Source organism: Vigna unguiculata, chromosome 8 (genome assembly GCF_004118075.2).
Source record: "Vigna unguiculata cultivar IT97K-499-35 chromosome 8, ASM411807v1, whole genome shotgun sequence".
Lineage (NCBI taxonomy): Eukaryota > Viridiplantae > Streptophyta > Magnoliopsida > Fabales > Fabaceae > Vigna > Vigna unguiculata.
Genome location: NC_040286.1, coordinates 29,605,795 through 29,624,537, shown reverse-complemented (window position 1 = coordinate 29,624,537; position 18,743 = coordinate 29,605,795). Strand labels below are relative to the sequence as shown.

General features: G+C 29.8%; 2 protein-coding genes across 2 annotated transcripts; both read left to right on the top strand.

The window, feature by feature from the left end:
* Positions 1 to 4,715: 4,715 nt before the first annotated feature.
* On the top strand, positions 4,716 to 6,405 carry LOC114193412 (ATP synthase subunit epsilon, mitochondrial). The gene is made up of 2 exons (XM_028083192.1): positions 4,716 to 4,986; positions 6,122 to 6,405. The coding sequence occupies exons 1-2, from the start codon at positions 4,803 to 4,805 to the stop codon at positions 6,148 to 6,150; spliced, it is 213 nt and encodes a 70-aa protein (XP_027938993.1). The 5' UTR covers positions 4,716 to 4,802; the 3' UTR covers positions 6,151 to 6,405.
* A 3,098-nt stretch (positions 6,406 to 9,503) lies between these two features.
* LOC114194367 (exocyst complex component EXO84B) lies at positions 9,504 to 18,439 on the top strand. Its single transcript, XM_028084540.1, has 7 exons — positions 9,504 to 9,957; positions 11,470 to 11,567; positions 13,276 to 14,332; positions 14,668 to 15,183; positions 16,545 to 16,733; positions 17,781 to 17,917; positions 18,044 to 18,439. Exons 1-7 carry the CDS (start codon positions 9,808 to 9,810, stop codon positions 18,204 to 18,206), a joined length of 2,310 nt encoding a protein of 769 aa, XP_027940341.1. The 5' UTR covers positions 9,504 to 9,807; the 3' UTR covers positions 18,207 to 18,439.
* The last annotated feature ends 304 nt before the right edge of the window (positions 18,440 to 18,743 follow it).

Genomic DNA, 18,743 nt, shown 5'->3' with positions numbered 1-18,743 from the left:
TGATTATACATTTGTGTTTAATATTTGCATATTCAATTGTATCATGTTAAAATAGTATATAAAATAACATAATTTAAATGATAGTGTCAAATATTCCATAACATAACATAATATATATATATATATATATATATATATATATATATATATATATATATATATCAAAAAAAGTCTTTAGTATCTTCTATGTGATACTCTTATTCACATATAATGAAAACAAATTTTTAATACGAGAGAATAATATAAAAAAAAATAACTTAATTAAAATTTCATAAATAATATATTTTCTAATACTAACAACATGCAAAAGTTATATAGATATTATGTTAAAAATTATTTTATAAATAAGATATTTACTAATATATTTTAATATATTTTGAAATATTCATATTAAGTATATTTCATTTTATACTAGCACTTATAAATGAACTTACAAATCATATACAACACACTGCTCATGTCGTAGTAGGTAAGAACTTTCCTCAATTTCTCATCACATAATAATCTACGTGACTTTGATTGACAATAAAAATAAGGGATTTTTTGTTACAATGTAGGTGTCAATACTTAATACAACAATTCAAACATCATCCTAAATTATGACCTCAAATTCATACACGTTCAATCAATTTTCAATAAGCCTCGTAAAACAATATAATACAATTCCTTCAAATAAAACAAAAAATTAATCAAATATAATTATTTATGTACCATATATGATTGAGAACATCTCGAATAATATAGTATGACACCATCTCGACCAAGTTTGGTAAGGATTAACATATCAACAAAAGTTAATGAGGATCAAAACATAACTAACAAGAGGCATAGGATGGATTAGCGAAACACTAAAAAACTCAAAAAAGGTAATTATCTAGACAGTTAAGTCCAACTAGGTAAAAACTCATTACCCCACTATAAATAGCACTGCTCACAAAGTAAATACTATGCATTCATTGCAACATTTATTATTGTTTGACACATATACCTAACTTGAGCGTCAAAGTGCCTTTTGCACGAAAACCACCATCTCAGACGTCGATGACATTAAAGTCTGGATACATCTCGGATATCCTAAAAGCGAAGGAGGAACATCTTGATTTGAAGACCGAAGAGTGTGAATAGGAGCTTTTTGTAATGTATAAGGAGTGTGCATTTCGACTATATGAGAACAATTTATATTCATTTTGATTTTATAAAAAACACATATATTCACCTACATTTAATAATGCTACTTATAAATAACTTAATTGATTATTTCGAATCATAATTTGCTTAAATATCATTCTTTACTTATTCCAAATCAATCTTTGTACCATATAAATTAAAATCCTATAAGCAAGTTACTTTGACATATAATTTAGGACACTGGTATTTTGACATCACTCTTTTTTTTTACTACCATTTGACATTATCCCTCACTACTATTTACTTTCTCTTTCTTCTAAAAATATAAAAGTTAACTTTTGTTAATAGTATTTTTACCCTTATACAAGTTGTCAAATGGTCGTCAAATAGTGTCAAACAACATTTTTCCTATAATTTATCCTAAGGTTCTATAATAATATATATATATATATATATATATATATATATATATATATATATTAAAAGTAGTTATCCTTACCAACAATGCTGAACTTTGAACAATTATTCTAAAATATAAGGACTTAGAACAAGTATCAAAACATAACAAAAATCCAGTATATGATATTAGTGGAACTTCGTGTGTTTACATAAGAAAATTTATATCTTGTACTTTTTTTTTCAATTAAAAAAAGGATAAAATCTAATTTCAACTTTTATATTATAAAATTCACAAATTATTTTACTTTCATTTTTTTCTAAAGTATAATTTAGTTTCATAATTTTTAATTACGTATAAGTTTAATCTTGAACTATTTTAATTTCTGTCATTTTCGTAGTTTTATCTTGAGCTTTCACGAAAGAATGAAGCACATTGATCTCGACTGCCACGTTGTTTGCTAAAAGATCTAAGCTAACCTTCTTCATCTCCTCCCCATTCGCTTTGAAGAACAATTCGCAAACATCTTCACCAAAATTCCTCACCGGATTCAGTTTAGATCCATAGTTTCCAAGTTGGGACTGTTGAATATACACCATCCAGCTTGAGGCGAGAGTGTAAGAATAACTACATTATGTTAAGACCGTTATGATTTATTAATATTACTGCTTAGAAGCAGTAGTCGTTTCCCCATTTCCCGTTTTCCCTTTTTAGTATTCCTCTTATTTATATATATATATATATATATATATATATATATATATATATATATATATATATATATTAGATTTTCCTATGTAGGAGAAAATCAGTATAACATGATCAAGGATAAAAGAGGCACTTAGCTTTTCGTCGTTAGTTGCAACTCTCCCTTAGAGTTTGTAACCACCATTCTCTCTCTCTCTCATCACGTTCAAACTCACTACGAGTAGATTGAATATTGGGCCTAATAATCATCGCTTTAGTTGTCTCACATCGATTTAACAAGATATATGCCAAGAGTAAAATTAAATATAGTTTATCCTTGCTCAAATGCTCAACTACATACTTGTGTCATTTCTTAAATGCTATGGAATATCTACTTATAAGATTCCATAACTCATGCACATTGCTACAAATTTCACTTATCGCTTGCATTAAACCTTTCCAATATAGAGAATTTCCTCAACATTTTTCTCACCTAAGCTAAACACTCTATCACTTTAATATCAACCCTCTCACTCAAATGGTGGTGAGTGATAAATGTAATTATTACAAAGTTATTTAACGCCACTTGATAATTGCTTTAGTAACGAGCCACTATTTTAGTGATATCCAACTTGATAATAAGATTTTTCAAAATATAGAGAAGAACTCGATGAGAATCACAACCAAAACATACCAAAATAATATAATACATCAAACATATTGATATGCATCTCCAACAATCATATAATACGTCACACTACTTCTAAAAATGTAGGTAAAGATATGTATATTTAAGGTTCTAGATACATTATACTACATGGATTACACATGCAAACAATCTACACATTGATTATTTATAAACAATAGCAATGACAAAACTTGGACAAAAACTTTAGAAGTATCAAATTAGATTTTTATATATAAATTATTTTTTTAATGAAGAAATTTATTTCCTCTACTTGAACCATTTTTATACCGTGATTCACATTTTTCAATTTCTAATATTTTTAATTCATTGAATTCATGAACACGACACAATTATTCTAATTTCTATTCAAATTCAAGGTTGTTCAACTAATTCATTATGTTTAGCGAAATTTGTAATGTAGCTCACCTTACATCTATGAAATTTTACAAATTCTACCATATGCAACGAAAAACAAAAAATTCCTAAATTTTATAATTTAGGAATACACTAAGTTGAAAAAAAATATAATTACGGTTCATGCCAATTTCATAAAAGAATATCAAAAATCATAATCAGGGTTCATGCTAATTTGCGGGAAAATTGTAATAAATCTAACATACATAAATCATAATAGGATAATAATATTGATTCAGGAGATATTTTGTGAGAATGCATTTTTCAATCTCCGTCCTCAAATCCTCGTTTCCTAATTTATTTATTTGTCTTTCTTTTTATTCTCACAATGTCTTGATGTGGAAGAATCTCATGGTAAGAGACAAAAACTTAATCTCTTTATTAACCAACATCCATCAACTTGATTATTATTTTATCTTTATTTTATTTTGTAAACAATTATATATATATATATATATACACAACTTAATATAAACAATTTAATAATATGAAAATGTATATCATATATTTATAAGTTACTTACTATTTAATCAAAATTGTAGCAATAAGTTTTAGCAAATTTTATAACATAAGTTATATACAACGCATTCAATATAAAAAATACTTTAACATTTAAAATATTAGTTTTATTTTTCCCCATTAAACTATTTTATAAGAATTTGTTAATTAAATTCTATCATCAAGATATTTATTAATGTGTAAAATTTTCTTCTAACTTTCAATTAGAATACATAAAATAAATAATTAATCTAATTATTCAATAATGATATGTTACATATGTCATGAAGCAAGAATATATAACATTTGTTTATATAATTTTGTATAATTGAAAAAAAGTAAATATTATATGTCGATAAATATTAACATTATTTTATAACCGAGGTTCCCTATACAATGTTTTTAAAACAATTCACAATTTTCTAATTAACTAAATCAACGGCTTTCGAAAATATTAAGGATGTCACATCTATTACTAATATACGAAAAACTATAAAGTGAAGTATTCAATTTTTTTATTAATAAAACTTTAATTATTGTGATAAAAAAAGTTATAAGAAAAATGTGGTTATCATGACTTTAGAATTGGTAAATATTGAAGTTGTCAAGATCGATAATATTGAAAATTCAATCCAATGACTAGGAGAAGTCGCTATTATATATTTAGATAGACAAAGACATAAATGTTTTTAGTTTCATGAAGGACAAACAAAATTACGGATTAAAAAAACAAGGGAATATAATTATATTTCAACCTAAAATAAAACGGAACAACACGTAGAAAAGTAAAAATGAAAAATAAAAGTGGGGCAAGAAGTAAAATGAAGGTCTGGGCTGGGCTGGGCTGGGCTTGATTGGGCTTAGATACAGTCCATATAACATAGTGTGTCTGATTGGTTTATTGCATTTGGTGTTGTTAAGGAAGAAAGGGTACAGTGTCGGAGAGAAAGAGTGTTGTGTTAGTGTTGGGAAGAGAAAGAAAGTGTGAAGATGGCGTCGAGCGGAGCGGTGCCGTTTTGGAGAGCAGCGGGTATGACCTACATCACGTATTCTAACATATGCGCCAATCTCGTCAGAAATTGCCTCAAGGAACCCTACAAGGCTGAAGCCCTCTCTCGTGAGAAGGTCCATTTCTCTTTCTCCAAATGGGTCGAGGGCAAGCCTGAAAAACCAAGTATTCTTCTCTTCACTTCTCATTTTTCATCATCTGTTTCGTTTAATTTCATCGATCGTAGATTTCGTTTTAATTTCAGATGAAAATGTTGTAATCATTGTTATGCGTTTTATCTGTGTGTGGAGTATGGGAATGGATTCCCTCATTCGCCTAAATCAATAACCCTAATTTTGGCATCGTAATTTTTTATCTTTATCTTCGTTTATCTTCCTCGTAATCATGTCGTGGGAGGATCAATTCCCGTTTTGTGCGAATTGGCTGTCACCAGATCATTTCCCTTGGCATGCTCCATTTCTATGTTTTTTGTTTTCTAATTGATGATAGATAAACACTATTGATATGATTCGCTAACCTTTATTCTTAATTACATGTATGTATGTATGTTGGTCGTGTGTTTATATGTATGTATGTATGTTGATCGTGTCATCCATGGCTGCTGGTTCCTAAATTTTGGGAACAAGATTTATTAGGCTAAAGCGTTGCACTTGTTAAGGATTAACGGAGAATGTTTGTCACATGAGATTTACTTTGAGTATTTTTTGTTTTCATTTTCGAAGAAAAGAGAAAATGAAGCTAAAGTATTTTTGGTTGATCACTAGAAAAGAATTTAAGAAAATGCTTTTAAAATCAGTTGTTTCTATTTTCTGTTTTCTTTGTGCGTTTGTATCACGAGTAACCATGGGAGTCCCTTATCACTGTTATTGATGAGCCATTGTAATAGTTTTTTAGAAGTAAACAGGAAATTGAAATTGAAAATAAGAGGTGAAATCATAACACATTTTCTAAATCTTAACAGATTGAAAATGGAAAATATTTTCGCAAACCAAAACTTCACCTTGCTGCAAACACAATTTAGTGATTTAATGGACAATTGTTTCACCGGTGCTGGGTTCTCTTGTGAAGAGAAGAAGGATATTGAATAGAATATATGTTTGGATAAGCATTCTAAACATACTTTTAAGTGCTGAACAAACTTTTGAACAGGATACTCTTTATGGCCTTTACTGAAATTCTAAACATACTTTTAGAAGGGGTCCTTGAGTTAATGACATTTTTCTCTTACTCATCGCCAAATGTTTTTCATCTAGCATCATGTTCGAGTACTCTGACCAAAGTGTTCAATTTTCTTTTTCAGCTATTCGTTCTGACACCCCAGGGCAGTGATTCGGAATGCCGGAAGCTATAAATGCATAAATCATTGAGATCTGGAAGTTAGTTGTCATTTTGAACCTTTTGTGGTTTTTATGTTTAATTTCTTTGTTTTTTTCTTTCCATGAAATGGAACATCACTGGATTTTGTGATTCAGATGGTTATTCTTGTAATAATGAAGTTTAAACAAATGATTTTGAACTTAATGACAGGTGGCTTTGAACTTCAATCTGCTTCCAGTCCTGAAACTGGTTCATAAATTTGTGAAATAATCCTAGAATAAATTGAAAAGCATCAATTTTTATTGTCTTTTTTATGATATTTAAAGATTCATCAACACAGAATGCTCCATGGTTCAGTTTATTATACTGAGTTATCAGCCTTTGTAATTTCAATGATGTTTGTGAAGAAAAGTGGGATAGATCATATACGCAATGCATCTGTCAACTGATGCTGGAAGTAGTCATTTTGGTGGTTAGAATGTATTTTTAATGGTTCATTTTCTAATTAATGATTTGTGATTAGCTACGGCCAAAGGGCACTAATGAGTACCGAATGAAAGAAAGAAATTTTTACGAACAAGACTAATCCAATAGCAAAATTTGCAGGCAGCACTTGCTATGATACTACAGCTAATGTCAGATTTTTAATCACTTCTGTCAAAACAAACACTTCAGGATGAAGGAAAGTGAAAAATGGGCTAGAAGAATTCTAAGGGAAACTTGTTCTCAAAATGTGAAAAAGCAATTCAAAGTTATTTTCTCAGTTATTTATTTTTTATTTTTATATTAAGGTACATTAACATGTTCATCATGAAAAATTTATTTATTCACTTTTCAATTAGTTATAGTATCATTGCAGTACAAACCATGAATTAAATATTTATGATAAAATATGCATAGAATTTTACTTATTAAAATTTAAATATACAAAGTAGTTAATATATGTATTTTAACGGATCTTGTGAAATGTAGAAGGTAAGGAAATATGTATAAATTAAAAGAGTTGTTCAAATAGCCAGCTAATGACTAATATTGCTTATTGCTATGCTGTTTGCTACGTTTTTCGGGTAGTCTCGTGCATGTGTTTTATCCTTCTATTTTTTGTACTAAGTGAGACCAATTCCATGTTCGAAATAAAATAAATACAAAACAAAATTACATGTTAAAGTTCGACTTTATCTTGAGATTTGACTCGGTTCCTGGAAGAATAGTATACAATAATTCCACCTCAATTTAATACCCAAAAAATGTTTAAATTATAAAAAATGTTCTGGATTTTATTATATCATTTAAAAATAGGTCAGATAAAAAAATCATTTCGAACTATTAAAATTAGATGTCTAACAAAATTCGTGAATAAAATTTGTAATGAGTAAAAAATAAATATTATAAATGAATACTCATGTAATGAGCATAAATATTTTTTATACTCATATATTCGTATCTGTAATGTACATGCTAATCTCTAATCTATCAAAATATTCTGGTATATATTAATAAATCATATATATTAATAAAAAAGTTAGTGATCTAGTTTTTTCTTTTTAATTGTATATCTTATCTTTCTTCTTCATGAACGAGTTTATTTGAATTTTATTTAAAACTTATAATAGTTTCTTCTTCATGAACGAGTTTATTTGAGTTTTATTTAAAACTTATAATAGTGGTTGATGTATTGCATTTTATTTAAATTTATTTAGATATTATTAACTTTGATTCAATGTTTAAAATTCAGTTTTATATATACATTTTTTATTAATTTCTTTTAGTTTTTAATATATAATTTAATTTTATATCATTTTTATATATTTTACACAATTTTTTTTATAGATTTTTATGGTTAAAATATTTTGTTAATCTTTTTAGATATTTATAAATATCTATGGATGTTAAATAAATATCACATAAATATGAAAATGGATTATATATATATATATATATATATATATATATATATATATATATATATATATATATATATATATATATATATATATATATATATATATGTAAATGCTACATCCTATTATATGAACCTCGCCTCTCATCTAAGATCTTAGGGTGTGTTCACTTGAAGGAGTGGATATGGGGGAGAGTGTGAAGATGGATTTGTGTAGATTTGGATAGATAAATTTTTGTGTTTTTTTGAGTGGATTTAGAGAGTAAAGTGAGTAGATTTGAAGATAAGTTTTATAAAAGTTAGTGAAAGATTTGATTGATGTGATAGATAAAATTAATTGTAAAAATAGATAAAATTAGAAAATTACTTAAATACCCTTAATAAAAATATAATTTTGTAATTTAATATTATAAAAATAACTATAATTAATTAATACAAATTAAATAAAATATTTAAATTATATGAAATCTTAAAATAAAAAAAATTAAATATATATTTATATATATTATTAGTTGTTATATATAAATATATGAATTATTATATTTTAAATAATATTTTAATTATTAATGATTATTATATTATTAATTATATATATATATATATTATATTATTATAATTTATTATATATATATATATATAATAAATTATAATAATAAATAATATATATATATATAATAATTAATAAAATAATAATAGTATATTATAATTAATAATTAAAATAAATATATATTTATATAAAATTGAAAGAGGGTATAAATGTAAAATAATATATTATCTTCTTAAATCCTTGCAAAATGAAGTGATGAACTTTCAGACTAATCTCGCAAATCCATCTCTGCTTTTCTTTTCAAATCGTATCATGAGAACATAAATTTTTTTAAAATCCATCCTCACAGATCATTCTCTACATGACCATACATACAAACGAACAGGCCCTTAAAAATAATGTACTTTAAGACATGAAAATGTAGTCTGTGTACCAGTTTTAACTGAGATCTGAGTAATTATAATTGCATTGTCAAATGTGACTCTTAATCAATTATTTCATTTTATTTTTCTTAATTCAACCTTTTTCAATGAATGCCGGATAGACAATTTTTTTTATCTTCATATTTTATAGTTTTTATTTCTTAAAATGTATAAAATACAAATAAAACTCATAAAAAAATGCAGTCCATCTCATGCTATCATATGCATCAAACTCTACCTAATAATCGTGTAAGTCACATTCTTAATTTGGATGGTATATGATAAATAAATTTTAAAAAACATATAAAATAAAATGTCATTATTGAATATCTTACCACCAAATATTTTCATTTGGCATTAATTTAGTTTTTAAACATGCACTTTAAGGTGCAAAGGGCAAATCATTTACAGGTAAACAAACAAAGAGGAAAGTGTATTTGGAGAAGCAAGTTATTATTAGTTGGAGAAGTTAGAACGAAAAGCAAATTATTTTGTTTATTTATTTTATTTTCAGAGAAGAAAAGAAAAAATAAGGCGTGGTGTGCTGGCAATCTTCTCCTATCTTCTCTCTCCGGGGCAAGCTTAACTCTTGCCTTCACCGCGTTGTTAGGGATCAGAGAAATTGAAATTGAAACGAAACGGAAACAGAGTCTTCTCCTTTTCTTCTTCTCCTCCGTGCTGCTGAGTGAGCTTCCTCTCTTATTCGTGCGTAGATCGATCTACGTTTTGGATTCCAGTGTTTGAATTTGAACCCTAAAGTTCGGTGGTTGGTGATCTCGTCTCAGTTGGAATCTGTGGATATGGCGACGGGGAAGACGACTCGGTCGAGAAGCTCAGTGACGAGTGCGAAGGAAAATGGACCTAAGCTTGAAGAAGGTCTCAATCCCTTCAAGACTGAAAAATTCGACGCAGAGTCCTATGTGCAGTCCAATTGCTCCCTCAACGATAAGGTTCATTTCATTTTCATCTTTACCGTGTCCTATTAGTTGTATATTCAGTGATCCGTTCCAAGCCTTTTGGATTGCGTTCGTTCGTAGTACCTCGTTTTTTTTTTTTCAAAACTCAGTTTAAATTGTAAATCTATATTCGCAAGTTTATAGATGCTTGCTAAATTTTTCCTCACGAGGAGATGCATTTTTTGCCACAGCATAAACAAACGAAAGTAATGTACAGTGAAAATTTGGTGAATGATTTCTCTTTCTTTTGCTTGTGTGTCATGTTACGGTAATTGAGTATTCGTTGATATCTCAATAGTAGAAGCTTAATTATTATTTATACCTAAATGATGCTTGTGTTGAGGCCTGGGAAGATCATCCAACTGGTTAGACTTAGACATATGAAGTTCATCGTTGCATGCTTCATTTCTTTTAATTTTCTCTTGACAGTAGAATCTAAGTTGATTTTTAATTCAAAATAAAGTCACTCCTTAAAGCTAGGAAGTCAAGAGAGGACAAGCTTTATTTTAGACTGAAGTATCATGTGGTACACCTCGGTAACATGTGATATCCTTTGTCAATCCTGTTATTCATAAATTTTACAGTTTGAGATGGCTTTTATTTGTAATTGACTCCTTTTACTGGCTGAAAAGGGAAAGTTTGTAGTTTCTTTCCTACCTTCTCTGTGCTATATATGGCTATTAGATACATGTCTCCTTCAACATCTATTTAGGACTCATGTAGTTGTGAAATAGCTTTCAATTAGAGTTGGACAAACTACTCCATAAGCACTAGAAGGAGAAGAAAATGAGTAGAAAAATGAAAAGAGTTTCTTCTTAAGCTGAAATTAGCTTATACAAGTTAAAAAGAAGATTTTGGAGAAGCTAATACAAGAGATCTTCTACAAATTAGCTTCTGCATAAGCTAATTTTAGCTGCTGGAGAAACTTATTTGATTTATTTTTCTTATTTTCTTCTCCTATAAAGTCGTAAGGACAAAATTATCTAAACAAGGCTTTAGTCATGTCATGTGTAGTGCTGGCTGATAAAAGAAAAAGTCATATGTAGTGCTGAAACCTGTTATTGGATCCGCCTAGTTCCCACCAGGTAGAGAAAAATTTTCTTGACCTTCACATTAAGGGTGTGCTTGCGACAACTGCAAAATTATATTATTTTAATAATCAATTATATGTATTACTGACTATAATCAGAAGGTTCTATGTGTCGATAAGTTTGTTGAAAAGTGATTGTAAGATAATTAAGTTCGTTTGGATGAAAAAAAACAGTTTTGATATATAAAAAAGAGTGTATGATGCTGGAAACATGGAACTGTTGAAAAAATGATCGTAAGTTTCGGATTTTCAAGTCAAAAGAACAACTTATTTCTCCATATTTTCTTTCAAATTTAAGTTATTTTCCTGAATATAGCTTATTTCACAAATAATATTTTTTTTCTGAAAAAAACAGCTGTAATCTAAGATTTCAGATGTTCCGAACATGCTCTAAGTAAAGATATTTTGTTCCTCAGGAAATTAAGCAATTGTGCACATATTTGGTGGACTTGAAGAAGGCATCTGCTGAGGAGATGCGTCGAAGTGTCTATGCTAACTATGCAGCCTTCATACGGTTAGTTGTGCCAGTTTGTATCAATATTTTGAAAACTGCATTGGTCCTTTTACTAATAAAGAAAGAGATTCAAGGTGGTGAAATCTAACTAAAATTTTGTTAGACTTGTAAACAATATTAGCAAAACATATATTAAGTACTTAAGTACACAAATGTTGTTATAGAAACCATGATATCTATATAAACAAAATCACTTTACTAATAAACACCAATGCTTTAGTGTTTAACAAACAGTCATCTACCACAGCCTAGTTCTGCCTTTATTTCCCTAATAACTGAAGTATTTTGAGTGGTATAGGAATAAAAATTATCTTTCAACCAGTTCAGCCAGTCAAACTACAATCAGTTTGCATTGTTTTAATGGTTTTGAGATTGGTTCTCATTCTCCAGTTTTAGAAGTCTGGTGGACTGCTTACCAATTTAATTGGTTTGGTTTTGAAAATTTGGGTTTCAGTGGTTTGTACGCAACCTGTGTAAATCTTATGGTGCTTTAAAAATTCTAAAAATGTCCCAATATTTTAGTTGTAACATCATATGATATCAAATAAATATTATATCAGCATATTATTGGAAAAAGGGTGTTTAGCATCAGACACTGGTAATTCTTATTTTGTTTGGGCGAAATATCTCCCTCCCTGAATGTTTGGGTGTGTTGGTTGGGGAGAGGGTAGTTCATGTACCTTTTTTTTTCTTAATTACTCCAATCTCCCTTCTATTTTACATCTCAAAAACAAAAGCACTTTAAAAAAACTTCCTCAAATTCCTCCTAGTTTATAAATTGAGATAGGCAAACACAAAACCTTTTTTTTTTAAATTAATTGAGATAAATATTATTTTCACAGATTCTGACCAATTACACAAAATCCGTTGTCCAGTCTATTTCGTAAACTTTACACAAACACCCCTATATTTTATATACATTGCAATCAAATACTAATATAATAATAAAAATTTTAAATTATTTAATATTTAAAGATACAAAAATGTTAAGATAACATTGAAATGATTGAAGGAAATGAAAAAAATTTAATAATGTTATTAAAAAAAATTATCAATGACAAAAGTTATTTCAAAATTATTGCAATAAAAAAACATAACGAAGTAATAAAAATTCTATTATTCAATTTTTTAAAAACAATTTTAAGTAAATAGTTTAATTGGATCCTATTAATTATTCATATGACTAAGCTTTTATTAGAGTTTTGTTACAAAAAAATGAAGTAATATTTTATTTTGAATATGAAATAATAAATTTACTGTTTATTTTTATGTGTTACTCTAATAATATTGTAAAACCTGTCTTTTAAGGATTTAATAATTTCAATTTTTTACTATAAAATGGTGAAATTATGTATTTATGAAATGGAAGGGATTTTATGTAGTGTTTAACAAGAGGAGGTTTGTATAATGTGACAAAATCTATAATCGGGATATCAAAGTTATACCAAATAATAGCTGTGGGTTTAAATGTAACATATTTAAAAAATAGGAGGGATTTTGTGTATGTTCTAGAATTAGAGGGAGTTTTGTGGAAGAAATGCAAAATAGAAGGTACATTAGAGTTTTTTCTTTACTCTTCGTTTTAAGATATTTTACCCCTTCTATGTTTGGACCTGAAAGAGTAGCTGCTGCAATGTGTTTTAACTAATGTTACTTAGCTGATATGTTGTGGGTCATATTTTGAATCTTAGCAATATTAATATTACAGAACATCTAAGGAGATATCTGATTTGGAGGGGGAGCTTTCATCTATTAGAAACCTGCTCTCTACACAAGCTGCCTTGATACATGGTTTAGCTGAAGGAGTTCACATCGAATCATTATCAATTTCAAATTCTGATGGTTTTTCTGTAAATGCTACATCAGATTCCGAAGATAAGGAGATATCAGACCTAGACAAATGGTTGGTAGAGTTTCCTGATCTCTTGGATGTTCTCTTGGCTGAAAGGCGGGTGGAAGAGGCTTTGGCTGCTCTCGATGAAGGAGAGCGTGTAGTTTCTGAGGCTAAAGAGATGAAGTTTATCAGCCCGTTGGTACTTTTGTCCCTACAGAATTCCATTGCTGAACGTAGACAAAAGCTAGCCGATCAGTTAACTGAAGCTGCTTGTCAACCCTCCACACGTGGTGCTGAGCTCCGTGCATCAGTTTCCGCCCTTAAAAGGCTTGGAGATGGTCCCAATGCCCACAGCTTGCTACTTAATGCCCATCAACAACGGTATCAGTATAATATGCAAAGTCTCCGACCATCAAGCACCTCATATGGTGGAGCATATACTGCTGCTCTAGCCCAACTGGTATTCTCTGCAGTTGCTCAAGCTGCCAGTGATTCTTTGGCTATTTTTGGTGAGGAGCCAGCTTATACTTCGGAACTTGTGATGTGGGCTACAAAGCAAACAGAGGCCTTTGCTCTTCTGGTGAAAAGGCATGCATTAGCTTCATCAGCAGCTGCAGGAGGTTTAAGAGCTGCTGCAGAGTGTGTTCAAATAGCATTGGGTCATTGCTCATTGTTGGAAGCTCGTGGTCTAGCCCTTTGTCCCGTGCTGTTGAAACTTTTTAGGCCTAGTGTTGAGCAAGCACTAGATGCTAATTTGAAACGAATTCAAGAGAGTACTGCTGCTTTGGCCGCGGCTGATGATTGGGTACTTACATACCCTCCTACAGCTAGTCGTCAGAGTAGTAGGCCTTCAAGTTTATCCATTAGTAATTCAACAGCATTTCAACATAAACTTACAAGCAGTGCCCATCGCTTTAATTTGATGGTCCAGGTGAGAATTTCAGTTTTGACTTGTTAGACTGAAGTACTGAACAGAGATGTTGCATTGCTTGGGACAGTGGGAGTAGATGTTCAAAAACTAAGTGTACAAAATATTTGTTATTTCGATTCTTTAAGTGAATATACTTAAATATTTTTAGTCTTGTGCTGTTGAATCTTCTATGCTTCGCGTGTTCTTACTGAAGAAATAACTGCCTTCGTACAGAATACATACTCGTGCACATTTTAATCTTGTTTAGATCTATACCAAGTTCTATATATGTTTCCTGTTTCGTTTTAATGGATTTATTTTGTTATTTCACTTCATACTGGATGTTCTGTATACAGGACTTCTTTGAGGATGTAGGACCACTGCTTAGCATGCAGTTGGGAGGCCAAGCCCTGGAGGGATTGTTTCAAGTATTTAACTCCTATGTGAACACGCTCATAAAAGCATTACCAGGATCAATGGAGGAAGAGGCGAGCTTTGAAGATTCTGGAAACAAAATTGTACGCATGGCTGAGACTGAGGATCAGCAAATTGCATTGTTAGCAAATGCCTCATTACTAGCTGATGAACTACTTCCACGTGCAGCTATGAAGCTTTCCCCCATAAATCAAGCTGCCTACAATGATGATAATCGAAGAAGAAACTCCGAAAGACAAAATCGTCATCCTGAACAAAGAGAATGGAGGAGAAGACTTGTTGGTTCAGTGGACAGATTAAAAGATTCATTCTGTCGTCAACATGCACTGGATCTAATTTTTACTGAGGAAGGTGATAGTCATCTTACTGCTGACATGTATATAAATATGGATGGAAATGCTGAAGAAATTGAATGGCTTCCATCTTTGATTTTTCAGGTATTTTGGATATCTGATTCTTTAGTGAATATTTATCTACAGATTTTCTTATTTGCCTCATTATTCGGAAGAGTGAATTACAAATTGGGAAGTGCTAATGACACTGTTATTGCTTGAAATTTATTAGTAGTTAGAAAATGAAAAATGGAAATCATTAAATGAGTATGAATAGGACCTACAAAATTTTATGTCTTTCATTGAGTTTCAGCTAATAATAATGTCTTCAAATTAGTGCATTACTAAGTTTTCCCATTTCCAAGTATTGGTTTATTTGAAATCTAAGTATGCATTCTGAAATAGCTGCTTAATCATGGTACTGAGCAAAATAATTTTCTTGAAGTATCTGTTACTATTGAGTATTAACCTTAACCTTACATAGCTGGCTGACTATGGAAGTTCTTAGTCCTAATATATGAATTCACTGTTTTGTTTGTGTTCATTCTTGTGGTTAAATGTCTCCCTCTACCTACCAAAAGGGATTAAACATTGTGCCATTTCTTACACACGCATCAACTTTATAATCACGAAAGAAATCATACAATATATGTTGTTTATGTGCATCATGATCAAGCTTGAGGCGCTAGCAGCCTATCTATTTCTATCTTCTATATTTTAAAGATCGAATTGGTCGTAGTCATCTCTCACATGTTAGTGAGTTTGTTTACACTAGCATCGCGTAAGAATTCACTTTACTTTCACATCATCTTATTCACTGGATCTGGTTCCTGTAAATTGAGCAGTTCCTTCAGAGGGTAAAGTAAATAAAATTCATCTATGAAAAAATCAAATGTTGATGTTACCATTCATGCCCATCAAATCATGTTTGTGTTTGAATATTAACCATTTTCTCATCAACCAAACGTTCAAGGTTACTTATTGTACCTAATATTCACTTTAAAGGGGACAGATTGCTATTTATTGACATGGTGCGGCAATAAGATGAATTTCCATCGGATGCGTGTGTAGAAAAATGTCTACACTTGTAGTGTATATCATTAGTATATGTGTGTGTAAACTGAGAGCGCTGAAGCATTTAACCTCCTATTTTCCCAAGCATACATGATTATTTTATATCTTCCTATATATTGCCTATATGTGAATTTAATTTTCAAGCGGAGTCCTTCTTCATATCCTTTTCTCCATTGAATTTCTATAACGAATATATCTTCTGTGGCCTTCTTCTAGGTTGGATTTGGATTACAGAGCCGTTATTCTTTATAACTCGTTTCATACATGTTGGATTATATGAATTATCTTTTCTTTTATGCTAAAGTCATTGCAAATTATCTTCTAACTTAATTGCCGAGTTATACTACAAATATTATTCAAGTATCTGATGAGGCTACTATTTTATTGTTCAGGAGCTTTTTGTAAAACTAAACCGAATGGCCAATATAGCAGCAGATATGTTTGTAGGGAGGGAAAGATTTGCTACGCTGCTCTTGATGAGACTTACAGAAACTGTTATGTTGTGGCTTTCAGAAGACCAGAGCTTTTGGGATGATATTGAGGAAGGGCCCAGGCCGTTAGGTCCCCTTGGTCTTCAACAGGTATGACATTGGAGTTTTTTAGTATAATATCATATAGATTTCTTTTTGTTTTGGTTACTGCCAGAACAAACAAAAATTGATGCCTTCAATTGCAATCTAAATAGGAGAGTTTTTGTTTAGGATAAATATGTGAGGCTCAAGTTTTCTATTACTTATATAGATCAAAGTCTGGCCTTATTTCTAATAAACAAACAGTGCTTAAAAGAACTTTAAATAATAAAGACTAATTGCAATTGTGGTCTCTATTTAATTCATGATCCACGATTTTGGTACTCCTATTTTTTTTCGCAATTTTGATTTATTTAAAAAAAATGCAATTTTAGTCTAAACCTCAATTTTGGATACATTTTTTTTTCTTTTATTTTGATCCAGTTGAACCTTAAACCAGAAATCATTCAAAGAACCATCAAAAGATAATGTAATTAATTAAAATTTAAAAATTAGAGGAGATAATTATAAGCAGAATTGTGGAACGAACCAAAATTTCCAATTTTATAAAATAGGAAAACCAAAATCGTGTGAAAAAAGATGAAGCCAAAATTATAAATAAAAAATTAAAGGGTGACCAAATTTTAATTTAGTTTGTAATAAATACTTTCTAATTTATTTGAATAATACTGAAATAATTAATTGAAAGTAAATGTAGAAATAATCCAAAACAAATTGGAAGACACGAAAATAAATACATTAGCCTAAGTAATTACTGATTATTTTTCATTTGATGCAAGATTTGTTGTTTGATACAAGTGTCAAATATCAATTAGTCTGTGCTATTATCAAAAACATGGAGAAACCACTTTAACAATGCTAATCACTTAGATTCTGGTCATACTTTCATCTCCATTATTGGAGAACACTGAAAATAATTGTTCCTCCCCCTCAAGAAAATTTTCCATATTCTCTACTCTATTATTTAAAAATTAAATTGACAACATTGACCTTGCTGAATGAATTTTCCTCACAATTAATAGATGCAAGTTTACATGGTTGACCTCGTGAACGGAAAAGTTTACTGTGGCCACATAATTTTTTTCTTACGTTGTGCAGTTCTATCTGGATATGAAGTTTGTCGTATGTTTTGCTTCGCACGGTCGGTACTTGTCAAGAAATTTGCAACGAATTGTGAATGAGATTATAACAAAAGCGATGGCGGCATTTTCTGCAACAGGGATGGATCCATATAGGTAAGTAACCGTTGTCATCATCAACATTCTATCATTACATTAAGTAAATGTTTCTGCAAATGTATTTTCTGTTAAAAATTGTGATTTAAAAGGAAATTGTTATGTTAATATATATTTGAATGGCAGAGAACTGCCAGAAGACGAATGGTTTAACGACATATGTCAAGATGTAATGGAGAGACTAAGTGGAAAGCCAAAAGAAATAAATGGGGAGAGAGAAGTTAGCAGCCCTACTGCGTCGGTGTCTGCTCAGTCAATTTCATCTGTGAGATCGCATAATAGTTCGTGAGGCATAGTTGCATCCTTGTAAATTAAGTCATTCGTGAAATTGGTAAGCAGATTTTTGTACTCTATCGAGATCTATCTCCTCATTGCATTTCTGTAGATTAAGTTTTCCAATATTTTTTCCTTTTTCCTCCTGTCAATTTGCTTGTTGGTTTGTAAATGTTGTTGACTTCATTATTTTGTTCGCATTCTCAAAAATTATTCTTTTCAAATAAGTCTACTTTAAATTTCTTTAAATTTTATTTGTTTCATGACACTGATTCTTAAGTTGACAGATTGGATTGACTATTTTAGCGCTTAAAAGTGTAATCTGTAAAACGTCTAATAAAATAAAATTTATACATCATCGATTTAGTTTTGAACTATAAAAGCAATCAAATTTATTTCTAAATAATATAGTTTTGCAAAACCATTACAACATAAAAAATGCAATGAAGAATTTAATAAAGGATCAAAATTCAAGTTATTTTAATTTAAACAGATGTTCTCGTATGGACGTTATTAAAATTGTAGAGACCTAAGCGCGATTTTGAAACCCATT